The sequence below is a fragment of the Oncorhynchus masou genome, unplaced genomic scaffold (assembly GCF_036934945.1).
Source record: "Oncorhynchus masou masou isolate Uvic2021 unplaced genomic scaffold, UVic_Omas_1.1 unplaced_scaffold_15___fragment_4___debris, whole genome shotgun sequence".
Classification (NCBI taxonomy): Eukaryota; Metazoa; Chordata; class Actinopteri; order Salmoniformes; family Salmonidae; genus Oncorhynchus; species Oncorhynchus masou.
Window position 1 is genome coordinate 103,877 of NW_027016597.1, and position 11,865 is coordinate 115,741.

The 11,865-nt window shown below is 44.3% G+C and overlaps 1 protein-coding gene across 2 annotated transcripts in view; it reads right to left on the minus strand.

Moving 5' to 3' along the window:
• LOC135538913 (interleukin-1 receptor accessory protein-like 1-B) overlaps window positions 1–10,712 on the minus strand; it is a 114,572-nt gene extending 103,860 nt beyond the window's left edge. For both annotated transcript variants that reach the window (XM_064964789.1, XM_064964788.1), the window contains exon 1: window positions 10,654–10,712. In XM_064964789.1, the coding sequence (XP_064820861.1) occupies window positions 10,654–10,669 (16 nt within the window). In that variant the 5' untranslated portion in view covers window positions 10,670–10,712. The remainder of the gene's footprint in view (window positions 1–10,653) is intronic.
• Window positions 10,713–11,865: the final 1,153 nt, after the last annotated feature.

The following is an 11,865-nucleotide window of genomic DNA, read 5'->3' on the forward strand; positions in this document are numbered from 1 at the left end:
TTAGTGGGAACGGAACGATACAGTACAGAGTGATGAGGTAGAAATCTCCAGAATGTTTCTAAAACCCATATGGGACCTGGGCAATTCAATTTCAATTCAGTCATGTGAAGAGGTTAATCGAAGAGAAAATCAATCAAAAGTTAAATTTACGTTTAAGGAGAATTTTCAATGCATAAATTCATTAATTCGATTTACTGAATTGATGGAGTTGAAATGAAATTGACCGCAACCCTTCACCAATATGGTTTTCACCGAGGACAAGCTGCACTGATCACAACTAGGGCTGTGGTGACATTGACATTTTGTCAGCCGGGGTTGGTCAAGCAAATAACTGTCGGTCTCACTGTAATTGACCGTTAATTAACAAACAGATTTAGCATCTCCTGGCTTCCTACAAGCCACTGATGCAGACCTTTGGAACATCTACCTTTTAAAAAGTCTAATAAATCCATGTAATATAGTCTACACCTTCACAATAAATCCATGTAATATAGCCCACACCTTCCCAATACATCCATGTAATATAGTCTACACCTTTCCAATAAATCCATGTAATATAGCCCACACCTTCCCAATACATCCATGTAATATAGTCTACACCTTCACAATAAATCCATGTAATATAGCGGACACCTTCCCAATACATCCATGTAATATAGTCTACACCTTCACAATAAATCCATGTAATATAGCCCACACCTTCCCAATACATCCATGTAATATAGCCTACACCTTCACAATAAATCCATGTAATATAGCCCACACCTTCCCAATACATCCATGTAATATAGCCTACACCTTCACAATAAATCCATGTAATATAGCCCACACCTTCCCAATACATCCATGTAATATAGTCTACACCTTCACAATAAATCCATGATTTATTTTAGACAGGTCTAAAGCAGCATGATACAAAGAAAATGTATGTCATTTCAGAAGAACAGAATAGCATACTGAGTTGTCCTTATGTTAGGTCCTGATCTAGCTATAACATATGGCTGTGGGCTACACTAGTTCATTTAGCAGAAAATATTTACTTATAATTCCCAGGCATTATGTTATACTATTTTATAAAATGAAGAATACAATTGAACAAAGCTGAATAAAACACAAAGGATATTTTCTCCAAAGGATTTGAGGGAGAGCGCATATGCGGCTATTCTGTGTTGAGCGGTTAACAAAGAAATAAGTACTCCTAGATGCTTCATTTAGAGTTATCAATGCAATTTTAGTTGTTCTACAAACGTTGGGCTATAAGTTTTTATTTTTAATACATTGTAATGCTGCATGATGCGACTCTATTGATGATTTGAAAAAAGTATCTTGAAAGGCATGAGCTCTGCTTTGTTTTTTTTGTGCAGGCTGTACACACTTCATCAGTCTCTCATTCGCAATTTGACAAGCACTTGATAATGCCTCGAATTTCATGGTGGCATCCCCTTGGTCCGGCTGTAATGCACCCCAAAACATCCATGTCTTTTGCAGCCAGTGGCCATTGTGCCCTTGGCCCGGAGTGCTGCGTTGTGCACTTCTTACTGAGAGCTGCACACTCCGGAGCACCTATCACTCACATGGCTCTCCATCACGAGATTGGGTCATTTTCACAAGCTACAAGTGAAGACAGACACATCGGGGACTCAACTGCATCTTTTTTATCCAATTCCTTATCAAAACATATAGGCCTATGGGCCATAGCTACATGAGGTGTGATACTGACCTTATTAAAACATCCTATGGGCTAGGTGCATATTGAAAATATTGGAAGAATTATCCACATTTACTTTTCATCACTCACATGGCTCTCCATCACGAGATTGGGTCATTTTCACAGGCTACAAGTGAAGACAGACACATCGGGGACTCAACTGCATCTTTTTCCAATTCCGAGGTGCATATTGAAAATATTGGAAGAATTATCCACATTTACTTTTCATCAGCCAACAAGATGAGTAGACCTAACAAACAGCAATCTACTATCCCCCATAGTACAAATGTTGACCTATTCTATTCTGTGCGAGAAATAAATATTCCGAACATGATCTTATTAAAACATATAGGCCTATGGGCCAGGCTACATGAGGTGTGATACTGACCTCATCAAAACATATAGGCCTACGGGCCAGGCTACATGAGGTGTGATACTGACCTTATTAAAACATATAGGCCTATGGGCCAGGCTACATAAGGTGTGATACTGACCTTATTAAAACATATAGGCCAGGCTACATGAGGTGTGATACTGACCTTATCAAAACATATAGGCCTACGGGCCAGGCTACATGAGGTGTGATACTGACCTTATTAAAACATATAGGACTATGGGCCAGGCTACATGAGGTGTGATACTGACCTTATCAAAACATATAGGACTATGGGCCAGGCTACATGAGGTGTGATACTGACCTTATCAAAACATATAGGCCTATGGGCCAGGCTACATGAGGTGTGATACTGACCTTATCAAAACATATAGGCCTACGGGCCAGGCTACATGAGTTGTGATACTGACCTTATCAAAACATATAGGCCTATGGGCTAGACTACATGAGGTGTGATACTAACCTTATTAAAACATATAGGCCAGGCTACATTAGGTGTGATACTGACCTTATGAAAACATATAGGCCTATGGGCCAGGCTACATGAGGTGTGATACTGACCTTATCAAAACATATAGGACTATGGGCCAGGCGACATGAGGTGTGATACTGACCTTATGAAAACATATAGGCCAGGCTACATGAGGTGTGATACTGACCTTATCAAAACATATAGGCCTATGGGCCAGGCTACATGAGGTGTGATACTGACCTTATCAAAACATATAGGACTATGGGCCAGGCTACATGAGGTGTGATACTGACCTTATTAAAACATATAGGCCTATGGGCCAGGCTACATGAGGTGTGATACTGACCTTATTAAAACATATAGGCCTATGGGCCAGGCCTATGGGCCAGGCTACATGAGGTGTGATACTGACCTTATCAAAACATATAGGCCTATGGGCCAGGCTACATGAGGTGTGATACTGACCTTATCAAAACATATAGGCCTATCAAAACATATAGGGCCAGGCTACATGAGGTGTGATACTGACCTTATTAAAACATATAGGCCTATGGGCCAGGCTACATGAGGTGTGATACTGACCTTATTAAAACATATAGGCCTATGGGCCAGGCTACATGAGGTGTGATACTGACCTTATTAAAACATATAGGACTATGGGCCAGGCTACATGAGGTGTGATACTGACCTTATCAAAACATATAGGCCTATGGGCCAGGCTACATGAGGTGTGATACTGACCTTATCAAAACATATAGGCCATGGCTACGAGGTGACCTTATCAAAACATATAGGCCAGGCTACATGAGGTGTGATACTGACCTTATCAAAACATATAGGCCTATGGGCTAGACTACATGAGGTGTGATACTGACCTTATTAAAACATATAGGCCTATGGGCCAGGCTACATTAGGTGTGATACTGACCTTATGAAAACATATAGGCCTATGGGCCAGGCTACATGAGGTGTGATACTGACCTTATTAAAACATATAGGCCTATGGGCCAGGCTACATGAGGTGTGATACTGACCTTATTAAAACATATAGGCCTATGGGCCAGGCTACATGAGGTGTGATACTGACCTTATCAAAACATATAGGCCTATGGGCCAGGCTACATGAGGTGTGATACTGACCTTATCAAAACATATAGGCCTATGGGCCAGGCTACATGAGGTGTGATACTGACCTTATTAAAACATATAGGACTATGGGCCAGGCTACATGAGGTGTGATACTGCCCTATTAAAACATATAGGCCTATGGGCCAGGCTACATGAGGTGTGATACTGACCTTATTAAAACATATAGGCCTATGGGCCAGGCTACATGAGGTGTGATACTGACCTTATTAAAACATATAGGCCTATGGGCCAGGCTACATGAGGTGTGATACTGACCTTATTAAAACATATAGGACTATGGGCCAGGCTACATGAGGTGTGATACTGACCTTATCAAAACATATAGGCCTATGGGCCAGGCTACATGAGGTGTGATACTGACCTTATTAAAACATATAGGACTATGGGCCAGGCTACATGAGGTGTGATACTGACCTTATTAAAACATATAGGACTATGGGCCAGGCTACATGAGGTGTGATACTGACCTTATCAAAACATATAGGACTATGGGCCAGGCTACATGAGGTGTGATACTGACCTTATTAAAACATATAGGACTATGGGCCAGGCTACATGAGGTGTGCGACTATGATTAGAAAAAGTTGCAAAAAAAGGCATTGTTTCTTATGCTGGGCATCATTCACAAGTGATAATATATCATTCACAAGTGATAGGCTAATATAGTCACCCATCAGACTATTCTTGATTGAATCTTATCATTACATATACTAAATCATGTGTGTGTGACATGTATTATGATTTAGAATGGACCATTATCATGCACCTGTCTTGAACAAGGGTCAGTGGGAAACAATACACGTCATCTATGCACTTACATAGTGAATGGTGGGCGCTTTTCCCATGGTTCATTTTCATGCCAGCCAAGTAGGTTATACTCTTGTTGTAAAGATATTAGGAAAGTTAATAAATATAGCAGGCTTAGCTTATATAAAGCTGATGGGATCCTCCTCTTTTTGCACAGCCTATAGAAATGTTGAGCAACATGAGCTCATGTGCTCTCATGAAGTGTTTGAATCGATTTTTGATGACATTTGCATTGATGTCAGAGTGATGAGAGGGACAGTAAAGTGCTGAGTACCAGGCAGTTAGTAAGTTGGTAGGTTACTGATGACCATCAGCAGCATCAGAGCTTGGAGAAGCCTAACTACCGTGACTAAACAGTCACGTGGACTTTGACTGGTGACCGCAACAGCCCTCATCATAACCCTTCTCCTTTACAATGGAGCCCTCCATGCATTGTGAGACAAACCTCCTAACAAACAGCATGTATTAGCCAGACACAGCCAATTGTGAAATTGCATTCTAACCTTAACGCCCTGGAGTCAGAGATATAGATACATGCAGTTAGTTCATTAAAAACCCCAATACCCTGATGGATTACATAGCATTAGAGAAGCACTGTGACTAGAGCAGGGAGCGTCAACGTGATTCAGCCACGGGATCATTTTTTCTTGAGCGGATGGTCGGACGGCAGGAACATAATTACAAATCATTAGTAGACTGTAAATTGACTGCGAGAAGCACAAACAGATATAATGTTTGACTCAAACATAATCATTTCAAACCTTGCTTACATTTGTATACGATCACCTATCTCTCTATTATGAGTGGGAATACTTGGGAACAGATTTACATAATTCAAATCACTTGGAGATGATTTCCTGGTGTTTTTACAGTCTTTTATGTCCGACAATAAAAAATAAAAATCTAAGAAAACATCTTTGCTCAGAAAACTTGGGGGGCCAAATAAAACCAGTTCATCTCTCTCTCTCTCTCTCCCTCTCTCCCTCTCTCTCTCCCTCTCTCCCTCTCTCTCTCCCTCTCTCCCTCTCTCTCTCCCCCCTCTCTCTCTCTCTCCCTCCCTCTCTCCCCTCCCTCCCTCCCTCCCTCCCTCCCTCCTCCCTCTCTCCCTCTCTCCCTCTCTCCCTCCCTCCCTCCCTCCCTCCTCCCTCCCTCCCTCCCTCCCTCCCTCCCTCCTATGGCCATAGTGTGATAGTGAATACAGTCAATTCTCTCTCATGTTCTCCCTCTGACAGATGCACACACACACGCACACACACACATAGACTCACACTCTCTTCTCAAGTCAAGCGTGTACAAAGGACAACATAAACTAGAGTGGATGGAAGTAGTGCCTGAGCTGAAAACATAAAAATGGTGAGGCAGTGAGAGAGAAAGAAAAATTGAAAGAGTAATTTAGCGTGTGACTCGAAACCTGACCTTCAGCAGCCTTCAGCCAACAAGCTCTCACAGTCTCACTGGAGAATCTGACGTTTGTCCATTAACTTTAGGCATTAATGCCGAAGAGTTAAGGCTGCAATATGTAACTTTTTGGGCAAGTCTAAGAAGCGGTAGATCTGTTCTATGTGCTCTATTTCTGTGATTTGTTAAGGTAAGGGATAGGGTTTACATTTATTTCTTTTTTTAAACAAGCCTAGCACTGGTATTGAACACGTGACACTCAGTGCCGGAGCTCGCTGCTTACGCCCATCCACTATCCCCGTCCACAACGCCCTAGCAAAAGCCTACTTGATGGTAGTAGCGCACACCATTGCCCATAATGGCCGGTTTTGAAGTAATCTCCTGATGTTCTGCTTACCAGGACGGACGTTTAAATTCACAGTGGATCTAGAGAAACCTGGCTGCTTCAGCAGCTAGCCAATAACAGCTATCATCACAGAAACATGGCATGTCAGGTGTCACAGAAAGGTATGTGTGTGTGTGTTTTTGTGTATGTGTGTGTGAGTATGTGTGTGTGTGTGTGTGTGTGTATGTGTGTGTGTGTGTGTGTTTTTGTGTGTGTGTGTGTGTGTGTGTGTGTGTGTGCGTGCATGCGTGTGTGTGTATGTGTGTGCGTGCTTTTGAAACCATAAAGCAAATGTGGGTAGAAGGCTGAGAGAGACGGCAGGAAAGATTTTACAAAATGTAACAGTGTGAATTGTAAAGGCATCAGCATGCTTCAGTTCGGCTGCCGGCTTGCCGAAGTCGGCTAGGCGAACCGAACGAGTGTGATCCTACACTCCCTTAAAAGACATTTGCTTGTAAAATGAGAAAAATAGCTCAACAGTACTGTTTGTCCATTTTGAGATGCCGTAGACGGTCTAGTGTACACTTCCTCAAAACGGTCAGAATTCATCGAAGACAACTCAAGAAACCTGTCATTGATTTTGCCGTTTTTGCCGATGAGATCTTAGCTGTGCAATTTTACATCTGAAAGCAAGTCGTCCCTTTATTGAAGAGTCCCTACTGTTGACTAATCACCGACGAAGGGGCGTAGACTTCGGGTTGCCTTCAGAAAAAATGCTGTGTACCCGAACAGCCCCCCAAAAACTCACCAAAGTCCAAAGCTAACAAATACGTTGTCGTAATATACTGTATGCTCTCTGAAAGGTTTCAGCTGGGAAGCACATGGACGCCTTAAGGTTAGAGGGTTTATAGCGGTATAGCAGGGGGCCAGTCATTTCATATCTCCTTCATACCACACAATCATCAGAGCTCTGCTCTGCATACCTTGTAGTGTACGATAGTAGCATCAACACACCGAATAGTCCTACTGAACATCACAGCACATTCAGTCTCCACACAGCAGTTGTGTTGTTGAACACAACACTTTTGTTCTATAGATGTGCTCTCCTCCTACTGGGGGGGATGACACTGCAGCACAGTGGGAGACTGTTGGTTACATCACACTGATGCCTCTGGAGCTCGGATAGACAGAGAGCAGGGAGAGCACGGGAGGGAGGGCGAGAGAGGGCGAGAGAGTGGGGGGATGGGTGGGGGCTGTGCTGAGGGAATCCATACTGTAGCAGATCAAAGCTCTAGTGTTTTATAAGCTGGGGTATGTGTCAGTGTGTGTGTGTGTGTGTCAGGGAGGTGTGTGTGTGTGTGTCAGGGAGGTGTGTGTGTGTGTGTGTCAGGGAGGTGCGTGTGTGTGTGTCAACCTCCCTCTATGCTTGTCACAAATCCACCATTAAAGCACCATGGAAACCAGGGTAGTCAGCAAACTCTGATTGTCAGTATATTTCTGATGAATGCCAAACTGTGTATCATCAAAGTGTGTGTGTATGTGTGAAAAATGTATGACTGTGCTTCCAGATACAGGCCTCTTGACTGCTATCCTGTGTTGATGGAGCCTGGTCTGTGAAATAATGGAGTCTAATTCCTTTCCACTAGAGTGCTCCCATCTGCTGGCTTTGGGGGCTAGTAAAACCCTCAGTTACAATTATCCCACGCTTAGAGAGGACTGCACCGTTAGCGTGTGTGACCCACTCACTCCCACTACAAATGGTGCAAGGTGTGTGTGTGTGTGTGTGTGTGTGTGTGTGTGTGTGTGTGTGTGTGTGTGTGTGTGTGTGTGTGTGTGTGTGTGTGTAGTACTGGGTGGACTGCTGCGTGAGCGTGTGCGAATCTCTCACTCTCCTCATCTGGGATAGCGAAACCATGACAAATCACAAAGGGTGAGAGAGAGAGAGAGAGACAGAGAGAGAGGGAGAGCAATAGAGGGAGGGAGAGAGAGAGACAGAGAGAGAGAGAATGTGTGTATGTTGTGGGGTGTGTGTGTGTTAGAGTGTGTCCCACTCCCTTCCCATCGGAATGTCTTCAGGGATGACGGAAGCTCCTCCAGGGACGTCACAGCATGAATCATTCCCCATATTCCTGGAAAGTCAATGTGAACTGCACCAACTCAACCCTGGGGGGGCAGACAGTATATCTGCTGCTGCAGGTACAGCAGTGGTGGCAGTAGAGGTGGTGTTCTGGAGGAAGAGGGCATTATACAGCTAGTAATGTACAGTACAATCACAAGTCCATTGACTGTAATGGAGGAGTAGCCAAGTCATCCCATATAGAAAATAACAGCAGTTCCAGATTTTGAGGTATAGTGGTTAGAACTGGGGCCAAGAGGTTTTCGGAATACTTTCCCTGACTAGGAAAACTGTGTGTGTGTGTATGTATGTGTGTACCTATGTACAATGGGTGTGTGAGAGTGTGTTTCTCTAAAGCTATATTGTGGTTAGGTTAGAGCTGCATTGGCTAGCAGCTTTGTAGAGGAGATAAAGTGGTCTGTGTTTCCCGGCAACTCTCTCTGTCTCTCTCTCTCTCTGCAGATTTATTCCTCTGCTTATGCCACCACTTTTACTACCCTCCTTCCCTCCTTCATTTATTCCTTCCTTCCCTCTCTCCTTCCTTCCCTCTCTCCTTCCATCACTCTCTCCTTCCTTCCCTCTCTCCTTCCTCCCCTCTCTCCTTCCTCCCCTCTCTCCTTCCATCCCTCTCTCCTTCCTTCCCTCTCTCCTTCCATCCCTCTCTCCTTCCATCCCTCTCTCCTTCCATCCCTCTCTCTCTTCCTCCTGCCTCCATATTGGCTACCCACACTATCTCTCTCCCTTTCTCTCTCTCTATGACTCTCTTTATACCATTCTCTTTTGATTTCTCTCTCTCCCTCTCTCCTCTTTTTCTTTATCTCTCTATCTCCACCCCCCTTGTACTCTCCCCTCTCACTTCCTCTCCTACCTCTCTCCATCAGGGACCTCAGTGCTGCCGGCTCCCCACAGTAAATCTGCCATATCGCTCCATAAAGCTGCTAGGGGCATGACTCGACAAATATTAAGAAAGAGGAGAATAAATAAACACAACTAAATAAAAGAGAAGCGCATCTGGAGGGAGAGGCTTCTTCATCCCTGCTCTGTGAAAGTGTCTGAGAAAAACAAAATGGAGTCAAGCTGTAAAATATTTATCTCAGTGTCTCTGAGCGTCCCTCTCTCTGCTGGGAGCCCTGTGGACAACACCATACACACATATAGACGCACCCGGGTATACTTGTGTGTTTGTTTTTGTGTGTGTGTGTGTGTGTGTTTGTGTGTGTGTACTGGCTTGCATATACGTCAGTCCATTAAAGGTAGTCTATTCGCCCTTGGTCCGACATGTTGGCTGAAAGCTGTGGTATATCAGACCATATACCATGGGTATGACAAAACAGTTATTTTTACTGCTCTAGTGACAATGGTACCTAGTTTATAACAGCAATAAGGCACCTCGTGTGTTTTTGGTATATTGGCCATATGCCACACCACCTTGGGCCTTATTGCTTAAATAACCCACCTGTCTCCCAAACAACAACAAAACACCAAAGACAGGAGTGGCATTGTCTCTGCAAAGCACTCGGTAGAGCAACACACAGACACACTGTATCTGCCTGCCGTCCGATGCCTTTCACCCTGACAGACAAAGGGAAGCTGTTTAACCATTCAGACAGCAGCAAACACCATGTGGACATCTGACTGTGCCCAGAACTCAGGCAATATGCTGTCACACACACACACCTCACCCAGCGTGACCCCTGTCAACAAAGACAAACAGCGGTAGTGTAAGCCACCTCCTCTCCGTGTGGACGACCACGCTACACAACACTGCCACCATATGGAGATGTCATTGTTGAGGAAACAGAACCGGGACATTAGCATAAGCACCATTTGTAAACACCATTTGCATACACAGATTTTGTTTGTTTGTTACAGTGTCAGTGTTCTTCTTCCAGAGGTAAAACTGTCATCATCAATCTGTCTGAGAAAGGGAAGTTATAGACTGAGAGGATGTGTGAAGTCATCGCTTTCTCAGATGTGTAGCGATGCAGCTCTTGTTCTGGGTCTCTTTCTCTCTCTCTCTGGAGTACACACAGCCACAACTCTAGTATACAGCACCACAGAGGAGAGAGAGAGAGAGATTCAGAGATTATAGAGTAAAACACAGCAGGACCACAGATAGAGAGAGAAAAGGAGAGGTTTGGTGAAGCGCACAGTCCATAGCGTACTGAAACAAACCTGTTCAGATTAGTAGCCTCATCAAACACCTGACAGCAAATACAGGCACGCACACGCACACACACAGCTCCTACAGCTAATAAAAAGATAATAAAGTCCAAGCTCTTACCTAGCTGCAGCTCCATGTTGCTGATCTTGTTCTCAGAAGGATAAAGGATCTTTGGTGGCTTGTCAGTCAGAGGAGCTGGAATGAAGAAACACATAGCTCTGACATGTTAGATATTACACTCAAACACTAGATTACCATGCCATTGTCAACACCACCTTACTACTACAGAACTTTGCTTTGGTAAAGTCATAGGCCCTGTTCATAAGAGTATAGACGGAGGGAGGGAGAGGCATTGATCGAGATAGAGAGAGAGACAGAAAGTGAGAGAGAGAGAGAGAGAGAGAGAGAGAGAGAGTTTGTGAGCTTCTCTGAAGTAGAAAACTCCTAAAAGTACATACAGTCCTCCAGCAGCACATGAAGTCAGCTTCCTCAAATACTCTGTTGTCTTAACTCTTCCTGACACTAAACCAGAACCCTCTAAAAGCAATTAAGCATTGACATAGTCTGGATCCTGCAACCAGAAAACAGACTAGCAGGAAGGGATGGTGCAGCGTTGGTGGTCATGTCACATTCAAAATGAACTAATGGACTTCGGTGGAGTGACAGCAAAGCACATCTCTTGTTGCCAAAGACAACACGTACACTAGATCTCTCTCTTCACTCCCTCTCTCCTCTCTTCCCTCCCTCCCTCTCTCTCTTCCCTCCCTCTCTCCTCTCTTCCCTCCCTCTCTCCTCTCTTCCCTCCCTCTCTCCTCTCTTCCCTCCCTTTCTTTCTTCACTCCCTCTCTCCTCTCTTCCCTCCCTCTCTCCTCTCTTCCCTCCCTCTCTCTCTTCCCTCCCTCTCTCCTCTCTTCCCTCCGTCTCTCTCTTCCCTCCCTCTTTCCTCTCTTCCCTCTCTCCTCTCTTCCCTCCCTCTCTCTCTCTTCCCTCCCTCTCTCCTCTCTTCCCTCCGTCTCTCTCTCTTCCCTTCGTCTCTCCTCTCTTCCCTCTCTCCTCTCTTCCCTCCCTCTCTCTCTCTTCCCTCCCTCTCTCCTCTCTTCCCTCTCTCCTCCTATGAATCTCAACTTTGTTCCACTCCTCCTTCATCTCCTTTCCTCCCTTATTCTCCGTTATCTTTCAATACAGAGCAACATTACTCTCTATTGGCCATAGAATCGACATGCAATTTGCTTGGCCTACTTATATACTAATAAATGAGTCAGTGATTTGACAGAGATATGACACCAGTGAATGGGGTTTCGTGTTTGAACAGACATCATGGGATGAGTGTCT